Genomic DNA, 21,031 nt, shown 5'->3' on the forward strand with positions numbered 1-21,031 from the left:
TCCAGTTTAGAAATGGCCCGCTAGATGTTACATTGCCCTAAAAGTGGAAAAGAGCAGCTATGGTGCCTGAGATAGATGATAACCATGAGAGAAGATATTAAAGGGACATTCAGTCATTTATGAGCTTTGTAGAGCTCTATTGGCGACGAGTAGGAATTGCACCAACATTGATAGAACTTATCTCCTCCCATCCCCGGTGGCCTGTAATTGACACAAATAATAAAGTAAAATTTTCACATTTTTACAATAAAGAGTAAGCTATCTAATTAGTGTAGAAATCCATCAGGAACATTTCATGAAGAGGTAATATATCAAGATGCAGTATACTGTAATAATGATACTGCTCAATCACTTGCTTGAGACCTTCGTAGCTGAAATGTCTTGCAACATCAGGCACGTGAGGGATGAGATTGTCTTTAAACTCCAGTGGGTGGGGACTCATTTTTGTTTCAGAACAGAGAGTACGGGCCAGAAAGTGGTAAAGATAAACCTGATGAAAGTCCTAGCACGGAAACGATGCTCTCAGTAAATATGCTCTAATTGCAAAGTTCAGTAGCCAGTGTGTGGGAGCTTTTTCTTTCTTTAATTGTCAGCCTCCGGTCAAAAGCTCTACAGCTTGTTGTGCTATGGGACAATAAAAGTCTTATTTATTGCACCTTTAAGGCCAATCTTCCTTTGTGTGTGTGTGTGTGTGTGTGTGCACCTGCAGGTCTGTGAGAAGGAGAAGTTGCTGACAGAGAGAAACCAGCTGAAGGCTTGCATGGGCGAGCTGTGGGAGAACTTCTCCTGCCTGTCCCAGGAGGTGTGCCGGGACGTCCAGCTGAGCCCCGAGCAGGTCCAGTCTCTACACCACTACTGCCCCGTGCTGCGGCCCGCCAACTCCACTGCCAGCAACAACGCCGCCCCCGACCCCAACCTCCGCCCCAACTCCAACCCCCACCCCAACCCCAAGCCCATCCCCGCCACCACCAGCATCGACCTCACCACCCCCCGCTCGGGCTCGGCCACCCCGGAGCCCGGCTTCCTCAGGTCGCCCGGCCCCTCGGAGAGCGAGCCCGACTCGGCCGTCAGAAACGGGGCGGACGGGCCGGTCAAAGATATGGACGGCCAGGAAGCCAGCTTGTACATGGAGTCAGGGCTTTCCTTGGAAAAATCCAACCAGACAGTAACGGTCGATTTTTGCCAGGAGATGACTGACAAATGTACAACTGACGAGCAGCCAAGGAAGGACTGTACTAAGTAATGGTGGTTCTCTGTGTTGTTGTTCTTTTTGATGTTTTTTTTTTTTATTATTATTATTTAATTTGAGTTTTACTCTTCTGACAAACCCTTTCTTGGGGTTGTTGAGATGGTCAGCCTCTGCCAGTGTTCATTGAAAACAAGCTTTGTTTGTATTTATGTCTTTTTGTGCTGTCTTTTTTTAAAAAGGTTGACACTAAAGTTGTCTTAACAGCAGCAATACTGTTCTCCAGGTATTCTCCTCTTCCCATGACAGAGTGGGAGCTTCTCACCAAACCCTTACAATGGTGCTATACTCGCCCCGGCAGCAACCTCTACAGTGGAGACACTGTTCCTCATGTATGACAGTCTACTCACAACAGGGATGGGCAAAGATCACAACTCAAAGTCAAACCTCATCGGACCTAACAGCAGCTCTCTTTGTCTCTCTGTGTCTACCAATGGTATATAATCTCTGTTTCTGCCTTTCTCTTCCACATTCTCTCATTTTCTCTCTTTTTTTCCCACTCTGTCTCTGTCTATCAATCTTTTCTACCTCTTCCTCTCTCTCACTCTCTCTCTCTCTCACTCTCACTCTCTGTCTTTCTCTTTCTCTCTGTGGTTATCTCGCTATTTCTCAGTGGCCCTTGTCACAGCAATTCAAACTCAGGAAAATCTTCTGAATGTTCAACCTAATTCATGAAAATGAGAATACAGCTTCTTCTGTACATGAGAAATTTTATGATGCAGCAAGACTGTAAAATGTTCATATGCAAAAATGTCTTCAGCGTCTCACATTTGTATTTCTGTACAGGAGAACTTTGTACAGGCTGTACCTAAACATTCCTCCTTTGCCTTCCTCAGCACTGAATTGAAAGTGAAAAAGAATGATTTTTTGCAGGCGGTTAAATGGCTATTTTCCCACTCATCAGCAATACCATTGTATTTGGATGTTGTAACGGTGACTTTCAAGTGCTTGTTTGGCAGAACGTAAATTGTATATAGTATGGAGCATGATGACTGTAACAGTGATATTGTACAGGTAGAGGCTTAGATGTTTCTTTTTCACCGGGGTTATGTCAAGCACCTTTTTGCTAAGGGAAAATATTTGCTTTGCTGTTTCCTGTCCTGCCTAACGGAATATTCCCCATCATGGTGGGTGTTCTTATACTCAGGAAATCAGCTCAATACACACATAGACACACACACACATACAGACACACACCTCAATATATAAATGCACACACATTCGGTAAAACACCTAAACATGATTTTTGAGCCCCATGCATGTAAAAAAAAAAAAAGAAATTTGACATTCATGAAGAGGACGTGTTTTTACCATGTGGCTCCAGCCGCCGCCTCTCCACCTTTGACTCCTCTTTAAATGTGAAAAGAGTTCCGCCTTGTTGTTTTAGAGGAAATCTTATTTCTTATCAGTATTTAAAGATGCTAGTGTGTACACTCTCACAGACACGCTTTGAATTTCTTCAGTGTTGCTGTTTGATGTTCTTTTGACGTCTCATCTGGAAAGCGTGGCCAACACCTCAAACTTGAGTGATAGATACTCTGACTTTTTCAGATTCATCCTGAAAACAAAATCTATTGACAAAAAGATTTTTAGCAAATATTTGACCAGAATTTGAGCTTAGTTCAGGCACTTTGTTTCTGGCTGCAGGCACCTAGAGCCAGTTAGCACTTCATTGAGGGTCTTCTTCTTAGTTTCAGAACCCTTAAAAGTCTGGGACTGGAGCACTTAATTTGGCACTTCAAAAGAAAACATATTATTGTTGTAATTATATTGATACACAGTAAAAAATATCTCTATGAAGAACTTGTATCTGAAACATAAACAGGTCTTTTAACACAAAAAGGAAGCTAATGTTTTCATATGAGAGTGTTCACATCTTATATTTGTATTTCTTTAGGAATTGAATAAGCTAATTCAGAATTCATTTGACGTGAAAGCAGTGTATGTGTTGTCAACATGATTGAGTAACAATCATATAAGATAGTAACATGTTTGCCCTAATTGTACATTTGTTGGAACATCCTATTTTGTGATGTGCATGCATGCTGCCTATAGCTATAAGCCTAGTTAGTTTGTCTAGCTTATGTTTTGCCTCGTAAGTTCTCTCTGGAACAGTCTGCTTTTAAAATGATATTTTAAATTTTCTATGTAAAAACAAATTGAATTATCTCCACCTTTGATAGAGACGTGCTTCAAAGTACAATATGATAGAGAGCCATAATCAATGACAAAGAGTGAATTCAATTGGAATGTGAAGCTTTATTCATAGCTCTTTAAAGCCCCAATCCATAACTGTAGTATGGCGCCCCCTGCTGAAACACTGTCACCTTTATACATCAGACTGAAGACTGGCAAACTGTGACCTTTTGATACAGCGGGCCTTCAGTATGTGACAGCTAAACATAAGGAAATTTGTTCATACATTAATTTAAACAAACATGAAAAAGTTTACCATGTACTTTAGAATTGTAAACCATGTATGTTGGATTGATAATGCTTGTAAAAATTGAGGTAAACAGACCTGTATTTTGACTTATGATGAGTTTCACAATCTTATTTTTACCCTCCTTTAAATCAAACTCCTGAAAAATTTATTTGAATATGTCAAAATTGTTTATGGCCAAATAAACCCTGGATTGGGGCTTTAAGGTTTGGATAAAATTGTGAAAAAAAAAACAACAACAACAGAAACCCCCATTGGATTTCCTCTTCCCCTGATTCTTATTGTTGTAAATTTTAGATCTAGTCCAAATGATGATCCGACATGTAAAACTGTGTCTGTTATGAAGCTTAACACAGTAAGTGTAAGTGTATTTGATAATCCTGTCTTTAAAGTTTCTAAAGACTAGTCCCTCTTTCGTAGAACCTTACATAGTCTCACACACAAACCCAGACACCACCACACACACACGCACAGTACACACACACAGTATACACACAGTACATACCTTTTGGCATGGCCTGAGTACGGAGCAGTTGTGATTCTTTGTTAACTGGTGTGATTTCTCGTGTTTGTGAGGCCCCTTTTTTTTTCCTATTTGCGCTCTTTTCATCTTTGTATGCGTTTTCACTTTCAAGTGGAGCAGTATTCACCGTTGTAGAGATTCGACCAGGTTCAAGCCAGGAAATTAAAGTGGAATGGTCTACATTACAGAAGTCTTTTTTTTTTTTTTTCTGCAAACATTATGCAACTCATAATCTATTGATGTACTTTTTTCTTATTTGCTTTGAAGTCAAATTTGGAAAGTCTGATGTTCCAGACTTATTAGGCTTTATTTTATCAAAGATCTTTGTCTGTTCAGTGGTTTGGGGGAAATATATGTGAATTCATTATGATCCCTGGGTATCTCTTTATCGCTTTTATCCCCTAATAATGCTACAATGATCGCAATCCAAGCTGTTCTCTGGATAGCGATGAGTGCATAGAATAATTTCTGTTTTGTGGGCCTACTGTATGCAACATTTTGTAATTATTCAACATTGTTAGTTCCACTTAACAAGCCCTTAGCTTCTTGTAAAGGTAAGACGAACAGATGAAGTGATGAAGCATATACCCTCCGGTCAAACAAGCTTCTGTCCACACCTCTTAACCCTTCAACTCTTGCAGACTATTGGGTCAAAGTCCAGTAACAGGCGTCCTCAGCAGCACCGGTCAGATGATTTCACGCCGTCTTCATCTCAATCACACCTAGAAAAGTCTGGTTTACACCATGGAGACTATCATTTCCACACTCGTTCTCGTTCAACGTCTCAGGGTGCCAAGCATTTTACATTGCTCTCCATATCAGAGTCGGAAGCAGGTTTTTGTACATGTTGCTAGTTTGTTTGCTTACTAGTAAACTGTTTTTTTTTCTTGACTTGATTTGTTTGAGAGTCTGAAAAAAGGTCACATAGACAACGATTTGTTAACATGGCTTACCTAAAAATCCTTAAACTAGGAACTATCCTTAAACATAGAAAGCTCCTAAAATGAATTTGATTAATTTAATTGATCTTAGCATATGAGGAATTCTCCAGGTTACTTTATTTTGTACAAGCCAAACACTTAAAAAGAAGGCCATATATTGGATCTTTGGTTATGGCCATTACAATGGATTGGTTTCAGTGAACAATTTTTGCTGTTGCTGTAACTCTGTGTAATTGAATGCTCTTACCTTTTTGCTGTGTATTTGTCTTGTTTAGTTTGACTGTTTTCTTTTTTGTTGCTGCTTCTCTGAAACAAACACTGGCTCTTCAACTCCAAAGGTTGTTCTAAAAGAATATGAACAAAACTTGCCTTTTTCACAGATTGCTCAACTTTATACTAATCTGGTATCCTGGTTGAATACGCAGGCTGAGATCATTGAGTAAAAGAATATGTTTACAAAAAGGTGTCATGTCGTGTTTGATCAATTTGCCATGTAAAATCGCTAGGTTCAATTGGACTGGTTATTGGTGTTTTGTAAAGAGACAAACGGTGGGTTTCCTCACCTTGTCTTTAATCCAACTGTTGGGATGGTTCAGCATTACATGGATACAAGTGCACCTCCGATATTTGCCTTAGAACTTGCAGAGGCCATAGTTCACATTCAAGTGAAGTGAGTGTATGCAGGGGCCTGGCCCCCATCCCCGAGTCACCAGTGCGGACTTTCTCACACTTATCTACCTGTGAAATCCTTCATACCTCTCATAACTGGTCAATGACTGTATCAACAAACTGCATCAGGTGTTTTTCTACATGCTTTTTACACAGATTATATGGATTATTGTATTAGTAGATTTTGGTGCATCATTTTTAATGTAATAGCTCTTAAGCTTGTAGTCAAAGTTGTTTTTTTCTCTCATTTTTCTAGATGACTGTTTTGTGTTAATATTGTCAATTTGAAATAGCTGTTATTTGCTTATTCTCTACTAAGACTTCTTACCTTTATAATTTTTAAATGCTACATGACCCTAATGAATTAAAATGACTTAATAACCATTGTAAATACGGTATTGTGCAAACCCCATTTTCATTCATTTCAATTGCTAGTGTTATGTAAATGACTTTTTTTGTCTAGACACCATTTCTGTTTATGAAATAAAGAAACATATCATGCATATCATGTAGTCATTTTGTGTGTTCTATGCAAAAATATGTCCTCTCATGACAAGATACTGATCATGAGTTTTCCAGTTATAAAAACACAACTGTGTGCTTCATTAGTGTCATTCCAGACTAAAAAGTTGCCATATCTACTCAAAAAAACAAAACAGTTCAGTCCCACTGAAGAGGGAAAAAAAGTGTTTAATAGAAAAAGAAAAGACCTTCACATTCACAACAAAGCTAAAAATCTTCAAAGATATTCATAAACAGTGTCACTCTCAATGAAAATAATAAACTGTTGAATTTAAAGAGCCCTTTTTTCTCCAGCTCCTTCCGTGATAAACTATCACCATTTGTCTAGATCTTTGTGATATTTGTCTCTGATCTTTTTTGTGGTTGCCCAGCCCACATTTTTTAATTATCATTTTTTTCTGTTAAATATCTTTTGCAACAGGCTTTTGGTCTCATTTTATGAGCAGTCTGACACGCTTTGAGCCGAATGGAATTTTGATTTATGTTCATTAACCCAACAACAACCCCAAACCCTAACCAGCAAGTAGCTTGCACACATTTAATATAAAAATAATTTGATGCTGCAGTTATTCTTTGAACAGAACAGTAATAAAATTATAAAGAGCTGTTTGCGTATGGATTTCACATCAACATAATTCTACTGAAGCTCTTCCTGCTCATGCCCAATACATATGTCATTGTGAAAACATTAAACAATCGAGAGACAGGATGAAATTCGCTTTGCGATCAGGATCCCTGGGTCCCTTTACATTTCCCATAGCCTGCGGGTGTTTTCACACTTGGTCCGTTTCAGCCTCTGAAGTGGACTCAGTCCAATGACTGAGCAAGTTTTTGTGCATGTGTTAACATGCCAAATGAACTCAGACCTTCTAAAAAGAACCAAACTCAGACCACTTGTGGTCCGATTGATTCCCATTGAAAAGAGAGCTGAGTCCTCTTGTAAGTCCACTTAATTTGTGAACATAAAGAGGACTGAGCAAGCGAACAGTAAGCAAACCTGAAGAAGCAAGAAGCGAAACAAGGTGTTCGCTCCTTTTATAAACCTATTTTGCAAATGCTATGAGAAAAACTAAAGATGTGAGTATATTGTCGGCAAAGTCTAACAGTGTGAGGTTGGATCATTTCTTTACAGAGGGCTGAGTTCATGTGCAGCTGGTTCACTTTTTGGTTCACTTAAAAAGGACTGAGTTGGGTTCCTTTAAAAAGAACTATATGTGAAAACACCCTATGTCTCTAGCTTGGTCCCAAAACTTTAGTTTACTTTTTCATGATTGAAGACAGCTCCAGAATCATACTCTGAAAGAGAGAAGAACGCAAAGCATCATGGTTACTGACCAAATCTTAGACACAAAGATATGATATCATTTTATGGGCCTGTTGCCGGTTCTCACCATGGACACTCTCCTCCCGCTGGCTGGAGGGGGCGGGGTCACAGGTGGGCTCTCCCCTTGGGCAAGCCGCTGGGCTTCGATGTCTAGTCCGCTCTGACAATCGTCGCTGTCGGACAGACTGGCCAGCTTGCTCTCGGACAGCCCCCGGGACATGAAACTGGCCTTTCTGGCTGTGGGATAGTGGCCACTCTCAGCAGAATCGCTCATGTCACTGAGCTCCTTACAGCCGCTGACTCTGCTCTGTTTCCTCTGCGGGTTCCTCAGAGCCGCTGGTATCTCCGTGTGGCTGGTCATTAGTGACGGCCGTGACTGTGCCCCTCCGTACCGCGGCTGGCCGGAGCCATGAGGGCCGTTGGACTCATCGCTGCTGCATGAGTGCTTTCTGTTGTCCGGAGTGTAGCGCCGCTCCGCAGCCCCCAGCTGCTGCAGACCCTGCATGTCAGCTTGACTCGGCGGGTACGTCTGTCTGGAGTTGTTGGGAGCATTGTTCTGATTCTGAGGGGCTGCCGGGGTCAAAGGGTACGCGTCCCCATGGCCATCAGACACGGCTGAGCAGGCCATCTGTGTGAGCTGCATCATCCTCTGTGGCGATGAGTTAGTGAGCACGCAAACCTGCTGCACCATAGAATTTTTCTTGGACCTGCACATGCTGTCGTCGTCTCCGTATTTGTATCCGTACAAACTCTGCTTGATTTTCCTCACCCCCAGGTGGAATATCTCGAGGAGATTGAGGAATAAAGAAACCCCGGCGATAACCAGCATGAAAACCATGAAAATGTTCTTCTCTGTTGGCCTTGACACAAAGCAGTCGACACTGTTGGGGCACGGCAGCCTCTCACATTTGTACAAAGGAGACAGTCCAATGCCGTACAGAGCACACTGACCAATAATGAAACCCACCTCCACCACCGATCTGGTCAAGATATGGAACACATATGTACGCAGCAAGGAGCCTCTAAGCGGAGCTTTCCTTACCCTCCTCTGCTCATCTAGTTTCCTGAGCTCCCTCTCGATTCTCTTATGGTCATCTTGGACGGGGTCGGTCCCCTCCAGCTCGGCTTTCAAAAAGGCTTTCTTCCGGTGCCTCTCCTTCTCGAGGGCCCTCAAACGGTACAACGCATGTCCCATATACACCAGAGACGGAGAAGACACAAAGATGATCTGTAAGACCCAGTAGCGGATGAGGGAGATCGGGAAAGCCTGGTCGTAGCAGACGTTCTTGCACCCAGGCTGCTCCGTGTTGCAAACAAACTCGCTCTGCTCGTCATCCCACACGTCCTCCGCTGCCACGCCGAGAACAAGCATCCGGAAAATGAAGAGGATGGTGAGCCAGATCTTCCCCACGATGGTTGAATGAATGTGTACCTCTTCTAAGATACTCCCTAATAAATTCCAATCCCCCATCTTCTGTCACATAATTATTTGCTGTAAAATGAGAAAGAAAAACATGAGTAGTCATATCAGTTTGAAAAACAACAACAATTTGGTTGCTTTGATCAAGGAGAAAGTCAAACATGCAGTAAAAAACAATCATTATTTGTCAAATACTTACATTTTTTCAGGATCTTTGTTCCTCTCGCCTCAGCTTAAAGCCATTATAAAAGAGCAGATTCACTTGTGGTGACATAGGGGCTCATTTGTCATCCATTAAAGACAGATGAGACCCCAGTCTGTGCATTGCAACAGACACTATTTCAATGCTGCTGCAAACTAGGACTCAGAATGAACTGATTGATCTGTCACATGACCCCACAATGCCCTGAGGTCAGTTTTACCCTGCAATTTTTAACAGGACACCACACTGGAAATGTTACCAATAGAGCCAACTGAGATGTCAATACACAGCCATGCACAATGTTTTGAACTTGCAAGTATTATTGCTTACAATACAGTATATTCTCCCCATGTTATCTCATGACAAACTTACACCTCAGATCTTCACGTGGAAGAACTGTGATTTTGTTGCTATGCCAATGACTGACAATTTAATCAATTATTCATACTCTATTGCATCGTTATCTGAGTGTTGGGTGATCTTGGGCAGTGTATTTAATCTCTGACATTGAAATACCAGACATCCACCCCAAATCTGGTTCAGACTAAACTCTTGTAACGCCTACAAGTTTGGTTTTGTCCTCCACCTCGTGTTGCAGAATGAAGGTCTGCTAGTTACAAATGTCACCCCTAGGCAGTGGCCTCAATTTCCATACTTTGTGCCCCACTTTATGAATATTTGTGTCATGGTGAATACAGTACACTGTACCACCTAACAAATGATCTTCCAGGGACAATTTGTACAGATATTATTTTGGGGGCCTGTCATATCAAGTTTGTATTATACAAAACAACATTCAATAATCTTGCTACATTGTGAGTAATCGAGGATTAAGAACTGACACCAGAATAAATAAATAAAACTTTATTTTCAGTAAAGAAATATGTACAATATTCACAATGTTGAATTATTGCATTGCATTCTGTTTATAACCAGCGGGATAAGTAAACAGTCAAAAAAGGTGCCATTTAGGCCCGCAGATAAAATGTTTAATTTCTATTAACATATAGACATAAATGTATTATACATGAATTGGACATGTAAACATGTGGACACAACCTTCAAACACATCAGACCCCCCCTCCCCCCGAAGCCCCAACCCACCAGTAAAAAAAAGATCCAAATTATAGATTTCTCATAAAATGGTCAGTTTGTTGTCATAACTGCCAGTCCCACAGCTTTTACACTGCAAAAATGTCCATCTAAACAACTCATTTTGTCTTTTTTTCTTAAAACAACAAACAATTCAGCAAATGGGGTGAAATACTTCAACTTGTTTCCAATGCAGTTTGTTATTTTAGGAGATTTCTAGAAGCAAGTGTCAATATGTTAAAACAAGGCAGAAAAAGGCACATCATTCCACTATCAAAAAAAAAAGTCACATGCTTCATGGAAATTCTTGAAACGACAATTTTAAGACTAGATACAAAATCAAATGACTTGTTAAGATGGTCAAATTTGCAGTGCATCATATTTGCGAAGGCCAAGAAAGGAAAACACGTACAGATTTTGCACAGAGAACAAGGTCTTATGCATATGTGCAAAACAGCTGAAGATACAAATCCCCAGAAACTATACTGACTTTGTGATTGCAACAGTAATAGTAATCATGTATTTAAAAAAAAACACAAGTGCATCAAACATGCACAACAATACTGGTAGGTGTTGATATGCTGTGTTGGATGTCGTTTTGCTTGTATTATTTAAATCTGTATTTAAAACACAAAGCCTTACGCAAATCATTAGCCCTTGGTGTGAGGTGAGTTCACCACCCCATTACAACATAGTTCTGATCACAATTCACACATCATATTTGCTAAAAGCTAATGCATACTCCCAAAAAAAATAAAAATCAAAGTTTTTAGGGGGGGGGGGGATAAGACCATTTGCAATTTCCATCGAAGCAGTTTACTGTGTTGTTATCGTGGTGAACTGCACACACACTTTTGTAATTTGTTTGCCTTCCTCCAGGCGAACACAACACCCATTACTTCTAGTAATTGGACATTTCACACCAACCATTCACATCCATGTCAGCCTGTCCTGTCAGCAGTGTTATGGGAGATCACTATTCTTGAATTACACCCATCTCAATTGACTTATGTGTGACTGTTAAAACAGTACAAACAAAAGAACAGAATGACTGTATTTTTATTCTTCTGACAGACGACTTTCCTTAGAAGCATGAACCTTGTCTAAACCTGCTGTCCATCAGAAAAACATTTTCGCTGATGATGTCGGCAAGGGTTCAGTATCTTGCTGAAGGATGGATCTTGATGGACGCATTTGGCCATTGTGGGGATCAAACTTGTGACTTTCTGTTTCTCTGTAATCACTAGGCTACCCTGCATCCAGATCTTCTTCCACCACCAAATGAATCACAGCCAACATACCTGTGTTGGTGCCATCTGTGTTTAAATGGCCTAATACAAGAACACTGTAGGATAAATATAATGCACACAAAATCAGCAGGGTCAGCTGTCCATCTTCTCCTGCTTCTTAAAAAGCTTCATGAGCTGGGTAAATCTGTCAGCAATCTGAAAAATGGAAAATGGTTAATCGTCATTGTAAGCATATAAGGCCCTGCCTGCATAGTCGGTAAGTAGTCTAATGCAAATCATGAACAACAAAAACAAAAGGTGATAGACATACCTGCGTTGATGGCTTGTTAAGCTTTTCTGACAAGGCAGAGAAAGTCTCACGTGAGGCACCTTTTGTTTTCAGGAAAAGAAGAATAGCTCGATCTTCATCTCTGAAAGAAGAAGCACAAAATAATCAATGATATGTTTCAGGGACCCCTATTTTTCTCCCATTTATTATTATACAATTGGCATTTGCACAATCTTGTACTACTTACAATGACTCATTGTATTATTATCCTTTATCCTCTACAAATATGTACTTGAACACAAGGCATTGAATCAGTGTGCATGTGTGTTGTAAATACTGGAATGTGAACTACTGACCTGGTCCATGCCATCACCACTTCGCCCTTTTTCCTGACAACATTCTTCGCAGACAGACTGTTGGGGCACAGAGGTGACACCGGGGATTTGGCTCTACTTTTCTCTTTCTTTGAGCTTCTTGTCCCTCTATCTTTAGGACTTTTTGAGACTGTCTCTTCCTTGCATTTTTCTTCCTCCTTTCTGGACCGCTTTACTTTTGATTTCTCTTGGTGCTTCTTCCGTTTTCTGCCCATCTTAGAATCCTTTTTGTTTTTCTCTGGTGTGCTGCTTACTTCCTCTGCAATGGTAAGACTTCTGTCAGATGCCGACATCTCCAGTTCATCTCCTGATGAATCTGAAAGATGAGGCAACAGCATTTCACTGCTTTTCTTTGTTTCAGAGCTTTCAGCAAGGTTATGCAGACTGGTCTCTGAAGGAGTTTTTGATGGACTAGTTTTTGAGGGACTGGTTATTTTCTGCGACTCAGAGATTTTCTGTGATGCATCAGACAAAAAAGGTTTTGAGGGACTTTCCCGGGATGATGCATCTCCTTCTCTGTGGCACTGGTCTTCTTCTGTTAGTGTTCGACTTAAGCTTTCATCGGCCTTGAGAGTGACATCTGCGCTGCTGGCTGCCTGGCGGATCTTCAGAATGAAATGATCATTGGACTTCTCCATCACCACTGCCTGCATGGGCAAGTGAGGCTTAAACTGAAATAATGGTGGGGCCACTGCTTCCATGGTCACACTGCTGCTGGACCCACAGCTGGAGATGTCGGTGTCCAGGGCAAGGTGAATGTCCTGCTCTGTAGCATCTTCCCCGTCTAGTAAAGCATCCTCACTGAAATGAGCACTAATGACACTTTCTGGAGTGGATATTATATCCGTACTATGTGGCTGTAGGAAGCTGAGGTGACTATCAGACTTGAGGGGTGACGGAATTGTGAGAGAAACAGCCAGATCCTCGGCAAGAATGGAATAGGATCTCTGTGAAACCAAACCGGACTGTAGCATTGTCCTAGTCTCAGATGGCACTTCTAATAAGCAGCTTTCATCAAACAAGGCTGGATTCAGCGGGACCTGAACTTTGGACTGTGGAGAGGACATCTTGCGGGGTGAAATGCTAGACCATGTAGTGATAAGTTTTGAGGGAGAAGCAAATTTAGTTGGAGAAATAAATTTAGCCGGAGAAATAAATTTACTAGGAGTGGTAATGCTAATCAGACTTTCTCCAGTGAGAGCATCCTTCCTTGGAGTGCTGATGGACCAGCCAGTGTTGTCTCCAGCAGTGGCAGTGGTGTCTAGTAAGTCGGAACCTTGTAAGAGACACTTAAATATTTCTCCCATTTGGGAGTCTCTCACTAGGTTGAATGTTAAACTGGAAGCTTGCTGTTCTGTGAGTATTTCATAGTCAGCTCTTTCTTGAAATGAACCACTTTGAGAGAGAACCAAAGAAGCCTTATTACTTTTTTCTGGAGTTGATGGAATATTGTTGGGAGGAAAGACTTCGACCACAGTTTGAGTAATTGGGCAAACCGGTGGATTTGGCTCCAGATTCCCATCTTTTTCCATGTGGGTCATTCTGATATCTTTGCCTCTACTGCCAAGGCCTGTTTTGCAGCGAGCAACAAGACGAGGCTTGATTCTCTTCTGGCTGGTTTTAACAGGTTGCTTGCACTTCTGACGACACTGCAGCTTTGGGGAAATACTTATAGGAAATGGCCTAGGTAATTTTTCATTTCCAATAGGCATCTTGTCCCTAGCCTCTGTTCCTGCTAGTTTGCAAAAGCTTGTTAGCGTTGATTGAATGTCCTTGAACAAGAAGTCAAGTTGAACACCTACAAACTCCCACAATTTCTGCTTCAGATCAACTGCTTGCTGTTCAAAGATGCGGTTCACAATACCATTATTTGATACTTTGCTAAATACAGATTTTATCATTTTCTTGAGGTTGGCTTTCAGCTCTTCCATCTGATTGCATATTTGACCAAAACTAGCACCATCCACAAATTCTAAAAAAGACTCCTGGAAATTGTCCATCATGCCATAGAAGCTCTTCTTGGGGAAGCTTTTATGAAGCTTCATGTACTTTTTTCGGATTTGTGAGCGAACTGTGATGAACATTTCCATTACTTCTTCAATGGTGGAGAAAGAAGCATTGGATGCTGTGGGGCAAACGGTTTTAAAACGACGTTTATTTGATGCACTTCCTGTAGATACGGCCACTGCTTCATTCATCTCTTTTGAAGCAACACACCTCTCTTCGGATATTCTTTTGGAAAACCTTGACGCCGATTTAGGACTTGGCTGATTTCTGACTGGTCTTGCTAATTTAGCCCTCTTGGCTGAAGGAATTGGAGAAACCACGGTTGCTTCCTCACTTTCACTAAGAATTTCCCCTTCCTCCAGCTCATTGTCAGAGAGGCTAGAAGGAAGATCTGATGCCGTGTCGCCCATGTTTCGTGATTCATGTTTCACGGGAGAACCTGGATATTTGTTCTCTTTGTTCACATCCAACTTCATTGAATTGGCATCAACAGCTGTGCTGGAGAAATCTGCAATAGGGAGAGAATGTGTACGTTGAATAATAAATAAATAAATATAGAAATAGTTTGGTGGCACACTTGAAATTGTACAGCTGAATTAATTTCATAATCTTTCAGCTGATTCAATGAAGACATGGTAAGAAAAACATCTGTATAATATGCAACATTAAACATGACATCACGTAAATAGCTGGTACACCTTACCTTTTCGAAGGCTTTTGACATGAGTTGGCTTGTCATGACAATGCAGGTGATTTCTCTTGATTAGCCGTATTGGGCTCCTAAGAGGGCTTATGGCATCAGGGATACTCTTCAGACTGCTCAGTGTGTGCATCATGGAGTCTTCGTCATGAAGCAATGGAATGGAACTGGAAGGCTCAATATTACCCTCCTCTTTCTCTGTATGACACTTTCCAGGACTGAAGGTCTTCTTTGGTGTGAGAGTAAGAACACTTCTGTACTTGTCTGGCAGTGTCATTTCTTCTGTTGTACTGCTGACTTTGGACACCCCAATACAGCCAGTGGAAGAACTCGGCTCAGCTGCAACGCTGTTGACATCACTGTCGTCTTCATTTGTCTGTGTTAAAACATAAATAGCTTCAGGCAAACTCAACCCTTCTTGTGGGAAAGCCTCCAGGCTTATTGTACTAGACACAGCATCTGCATCTTTGGGACCATCTTGCATATTACAAGCATCTTTCTTGTGGGTGGAATCTGATGAAGCAGATGGACACAGCTGCTTCTGACAGCCCTCAGGTAGGTTGGAGGGTGAGATCTGCTGACTTTCTGGTTTGGCCTTTCCAGTAACATCTTCAGCAACAGGATTTCCCCGTGAAGCAACTGCATCTTCTTTGACTGCATCCACAGGGAGGCTTGGACGTACTGCAGTTCTAGGAGTTTCTACGCTTGAATCTAGCACACTGGGTTCAGGAATGGAAACAGATTCTTCAGTTTGATTTTCAGGGTTTGCTTTTTGTAAAGAATTTGAAGTGTCATTTTTTGAGATGCTTCCAGGCATGCCGGTGAGACAAGCTCTAGCCTCCAGATCTCCAGACTCAACTATTTTGCTGTCTGTATTGTCCACAGTATTTTTTGAAATGTCACTATCTGTTGCTGTGAGAAAAATACTCTCCGGTGATTTTGGTGTTAGATGCACAGTTACTTGATCATCTGTAGCCTCTGGGAGCTGACTACTTGCTGAGGTAGTTTGGACAGAATTGTCTTCAAGTTGCTCATCAGCCACAGTGGTTTCAGTATGGGTTTTGTCCTTTTCCTGGGCAACTTCTTCATCATCACATTTCCCATGTACAATTTCAGGACTTGCAGTTTTGGGGATATCAGAAGAGCACTTTACATCTTTGTCATCTGCAACATCATCCAACCTTATTTCTGATTGACTGTTGTCTATTTCATCTATGACACACATATCTTCCATATCAGGCTGCTCATTGTCATCATTTGGTCCATTTTCAACTACCGTGTCCACTGGTGTGGATTCTTGTTGACTAGCATCTATGGGCAACAGTGGCTTCTTAACTGGTGAAAGGGTGAGATTCAGTGTTTCCATGAAACACAGTTTCCTGTTTGGACTATTTTCCCCCACAGAGCTTTTCCCAGTAATGTTTGATTCTTCAGAGGATCTCTTTGAGGTCTCAATTGTCTTTTTCTTTCCATCTTTACTACTGACTTCCATTTTACCCTGGTTCCTTTCTTTTGATCTGTTTTTTTCACTTTCTCTGCTTCTGTCTGACGCAGTGCTTCCTTTATCTCCTCTCCTGGTCTCATCTTCACGCCTTCTCTCTTCTTTCCTCCGATGATCCCTTGAAGGACTATCCCGTCCCTTCATTTTTGAGGACTCACTATGCTCACTATGTTGATTTGAACAGGACTGTTTCCGGTCCTTTGAGTCCAAACTTTTTCTACAGTGTCCATCTCCAGTCTTGATTTTTCCAAGCTCTCGAGTTGTTTCTGAACTGTCTTTAGATGACTCTCTGGAGCCACGAACAGAAGTTGTACTATGTACAGAGTCCACTGCTGCAATTTTAGCTTCATCTTTCCTCCGCTTGCGACTTCTACCTTTTGTGTCATCAGAGAATCCTTTAGCACCACTACCAGAGGAAGCTGCACTATGTAAAATCTCTGGTGGTGGGCTTTTAGCCCTCTCTGATCTGTGGTGCACCTCAACATTTGTGTAGTTTCTGCTTTTACATGACTTGTAGTCATATTTTCTTCCTGCTTCTTTCTCTGCTTTGTGAGACCTGTTTTTCTCTGACATTCCTTTCACATGATATTCTTTGTTGGGATCTGAACAAGATTTGTGTCTTCTATCTGTTGATTCAGATAGTTTTTGATATTTTTCGTCTCTGTGCTTGGATTGTTTGCGTTTGTCCAACTCACTGTGTCCAGATGATGAATTGCTGCTGGATTTGATAACAGAGTGATCAGTTTGTTTTGCCAATGCTTCAAAATCTTCTCTTGAGGAACATTTTGCGTGGACATTGGAGGGTGGCCTTGAAACTTTCGACTCAACACAAGACGCATTGGGTTGATGGGTGGCACTATTGCTTTCTCTCCTGGAGGGCTGAGGGGGATTCCTTTGAAGACGGTTCTCCCTGGGTGTTGAAGGCGGTAGAGACTGTGCTGGAGGAGATGATGGTGGAGGAGGTGGTGGAGGGGGAGGAGGACCGGTTGGTGGTGGTGGTGGTGGTGGTCGTATTGGTGGTGGCGGAGGTGGCTTACTCGTGGAGCTACTTGAGGAGGTCCGCCTGGTTGAATCTGGATTCCGCAGACCATTTATCTGAGGTCGATAATGAGGGTGACCTCTCCCTGACCTGAGGAGAACCATTTTAACAATTGATTAATTAGTTAACATACACACGATCAGTACATGCAAGTCACTTTTCTACAGGTCACAGTAGCAAAGAAATCCCCAAATTAACCAGCCACTTACTCTATTTTACCAGCAAAGTACATTTTTTCGAATACCTTCTTAAAATTTTCATTAGATGTAGCAAAAATTTTTGCAGCATTTGGTTGGTAACTTGTTTTAAATTCCCTCCCTGGATACAATTATTAACACAATGCAGATAATAGTGATGAAGATATAAGACAAATGTCTTTCTATTGCCATTATTAATCATGTACATGATTTTATTTAAAAAAAAAATATTTTTACAACAAAATCTTACCCTTGGTTCAACCTCTGAATCTCCTCATCTTTGCGTATCACCTCCTGTCTAGCAGTTCTTAGAAGTGCAGAGATGTTCTTTTTGAGGCGGGTGTTCTCAGTGTTCAACCCTGTGTTCTGTGAAAGGAGAACAAACCATGTCAGTGTTTCCTGTAGAATCTTTGGTAGATGTGGGTTTGAGGGTAATTTTTGTTCTGATACCCAGGTTTGCCTTGGCCCATTCCAGGACCTGTTCCAGAGGGAGTCGTAGTTTAAGAGGTGTGTGAGTGTTTTATAGATGCTCAGGTGGAGGGGCAGAGTGAGCTATGTGAGCTATGTGAGTATGTGACTGTACCATAGGGCTGGGTGATAATTCAATATTATCGTTTATCATCTTTCAGTGGAATCATATTGTGATGATATGAAGATATTTTAATATCGTGACATATTTCTGCTGTCTGAATTGATGATGACAAGCAAATTTTACTTGAAAACTCTGATAAAATGAGGTATGGTAGGAATATTATTTGAATATTTCTGTTTTGTTTGACATCACACCTAACATTACCATTCGGTTCAATGAGATGAACATCAATTTGATTATTTAATGTAATTTTGCATACATGAACCATATCATGATATATATTGATATCGAAAAAAATCCTTATGATTATCATGATATTGATTTCAACCATATCGCCCAGCCCTACTGTACCACATACCAATGTAAAGCTGGCTTGGCTTGTGAGACTTCTACCATACTGCCTGGTGTACGAGCGCAAACTGTATTTTCCTTATGCAGGGCTCTTAGGGCTCTGCACGGCTTAAAGAGCACATGCTATAATTCCCCTAAGCACCACATTGCAAAAAGTGTTACGCACAAACAAATTACTCACAAATACAAATGAATAAACTAATGAACACACAGAGACCAGCTCTTATTTGGATATATATCATTTGTGCTGTAATTGCAATTCTAATACTTATTTTTTGGGTTGGCTGAGCAATAAGGCCAAATTAAAATCATTATATTTATATTTTTCTACCTGTGGGGGTTCACTACAGCTAAATGAATCTGAAGGAAACATTGCATATAAAATCATGCCAATACTACATGGAGACAGAAATTATCGGCTTTCTCTGGTACTAGAAAAGATTAGAAAGAAAGTGCCAAAGGTCAACAAGTATTAAAGTTAGATTAATTTCTAATGTGATTACAAATTCTGTTATTTTTAAGACATGGCTCATACTCATTTTCCATTTCAACATTCGATACACGTTCCAGATCTTCATTTTTTGACTCGATTATTAGATTTTGGTTGTTAATGACTGGTCAATATGACCGTCAGCTAGACCATATCACGCTACAGCTGAAGCTAAATCTTCACAAAATAAACTCCATAACATGGGAAATGACAGTGGGTGTACAAATACTTACAATGGGTCATCAGATGTGTATAAGGAATGAAAAACAATATATTTTCTATACTTTGCTGACTTTTTGTGCAATCCCCAACATTTCAAGACCTAGAAATTATCAACTTTATTTTCAGTCCTTTTCCAGACTAGTGTAGTAACCCTATAAATACTTGAGACATATTGTACAATAGAAACAAAATAAGCAAACCTGTGTCTCCATCTGCTGCAGTCTTCTGCGCAACTCTTCAATCTGATTTTGAGCTGCATGGAATCTTGTCTTCAACTGCAAACAAACAAAAAGAAAAAAAAAGGGATCATGAGATTGATGGACTGTCAGGTGCAGCGACTGCAGTAATGTAGCGTTTCATCAGACTGTGGTGATTTTGGCAAAAGCCTCCATCAGATCATCTTGATTTGTGTATTATTAGTGTGACGCAATTCACAGAGAAAGGAAGCACACAGGACATGACAACTGACCTCATTATAAGATGAATCTCTACTCTGCTGTTCCTCTGTGACAATTTCTTCATATAGATCCATTGATTCCGTCAGCCGAGGAGAAAGAAGGGCAGAGGGCTTCTCTACAATAAAACAAAATAAGACAATCAATAGAGATACGCTGATGACGGTGTCAGATATAAGGCCGAAAGAGGGAACACAATATGAAGAGCCCTGTGTAACATGTAAGAAATTAAAGCTTCATTTTCTCCCCTTTTTCACACATATAAAGAACTTAGAGCTCTATAATGGATAAAATGAGATAAATGGATTATCTCTGACATTTCATGTTTTATAAGTGGGATTTGAATTCTGAATTTATTAAAAGGACTTTTACCTGCAACATGGCTGGGACTGGTATCCAGCCCGGAATAGATATCCACAGAATCTTCATCGACAACAGGTGTCAACACTGCGGAAAGGCATATTAAAAATGTTACACCAATATCATAACAACTTATAGCCATAATCAGCTTTTTCTTCACATTACAAGAAAGGTTTAACTCTAAAATTATATATCCATTTTTAGAAGAAAATGAAATTAATGAGTCAGTACTTTATAAATATAATGATTCGAACCTCGAAAATGTTAGTAATTGGTAGGCAAATGTCTCCTCTTCAAATTTAAGACTTTCAATGTTTTCAGTGTTTAGTTTCATGTCAGTAATCATTTTCTGAGAGTGGGAGATGTTTTTTCCCCCCAAATGATTCTCATTTTGAAACATTTCCTATAATCTTTCCTTGAAAACCATCACCACAGGAGTCATTGAAAGAGACATATACACTAGATATTAGACTGTATAATAGACTTATTACAAACCATAACAAGTCCTTATGGGCCCACAAATATCACTAAAGAAATGTAAATATAATAGCCTTATACTTACGACCATGAACATCACTGGTGTCATTGAACATCGTCTCCATTCTTCCAAATCTGTCTGTGGCTCAGTTTCTTTACAATGAGTACCTGGTAACAACACCAAAAGCAAATCGATAGTTATTGCCAGTCTGTATACATAAACCAGACAATTTTTTTTTTTTTTTTACATGTGCTAAAGCAGTGGTTCTCAACGTGGGGTCCGGGGACCACCAGGGGTCCTTGAGGGGGTCCCCAGAAAATTGATGAACTGTTAAATTTCAGCATTATTTAATTTACAAGAAGTTA

At 40.6% G+C, this 21,031-nt stretch overlaps 3 protein-coding genes across 4 annotated transcripts in view; 1 reads left to right on the plus strand and 2 right to left on the minus strand.

Annotated features, from left to right (window-relative positions):
• The window catches only part of bach2b (BTB and CNC homology 1, basic leucine zipper transcription factor 2b), a 78,988-nt gene extending 72,760 nt beyond the window's left edge, over window positions 1-6,228 (plus strand). The window contains exons 4-5 of one of the 2 annotated variants that reach the window (XM_071535989.1): window positions 710-886; window positions 953-6,228. In XM_071535989.1, coding sequence (XP_071392090.1) covers window positions 710-886; window positions 953-1,243 — 468 coding nt within the window. In that variant the 3' untranslated portion in view covers window positions 1,244-6,228. Of the gene's footprint in view, window positions 1-709 lie in introns of both variants that reach the window. The other variant, XM_071535988.1, reaches the window with a different exon arrangement.
• Window positions 6,229-7,601: 1,373 nt separating this feature from the next.
• On the minus strand, window positions 7,602-9,139 carry gja10b (gap junction protein alpha 10 b). The gene is made up of 2 exons (XM_071535983.1): window positions 7,736-9,139; window positions 7,602-7,640 (listed from the first exon to the last, which is right to left on the minus strand). Exons 1-2 carry the CDS (start codon window positions 9,137-9,139, stop codon window positions 7,602-7,604), a joined length of 1,443 nt encoding a protein of 480 aa, XP_071392084.1.
• A 1,080-nt stretch (window positions 9,140-10,219) lies between these two features.
• Window positions 10,220-20,790, minus strand: casp8ap2 (caspase 8 associated protein 2). Its single transcript, XM_071535984.1, has 9 exons — window positions 20,751-20,790; window positions 20,201-20,275; window positions 19,843-19,946; window positions 19,574-19,648; window positions 17,969-18,084; window positions 14,985-17,611; window positions 12,257-14,789; window positions 11,943-12,042; window positions 10,220-11,827 (listed from the first exon to the last, which is right to left on the minus strand). The coding sequence occupies exons 1-9, from the start codon at window positions 20,788-20,790 to the stop codon at window positions 11,765-11,767; spliced, it is 5,733 nt and encodes a 1,910-aa protein (XP_071392085.1). The 3' UTR covers window positions 10,220-11,764.
• Window positions 20,791-21,031: the final 241 nt, after the last annotated feature.

The sequence above is a fragment of the Centroberyx affinis genome, unplaced genomic scaffold, assembly GCF_046629955.1.
Source record: "Centroberyx affinis isolate AG114_WGS23_722 - 3 ecotype Tasmania unplaced genomic scaffold, CSIRO-AGI_Caff_v1 ptg002806l_1, whole genome shotgun sequence".
NCBI classification, from domain to species: domain Eukaryota; kingdom Metazoa; phylum Chordata; class Actinopteri; order Beryciformes; family Berycidae; genus Centroberyx; species Centroberyx affinis.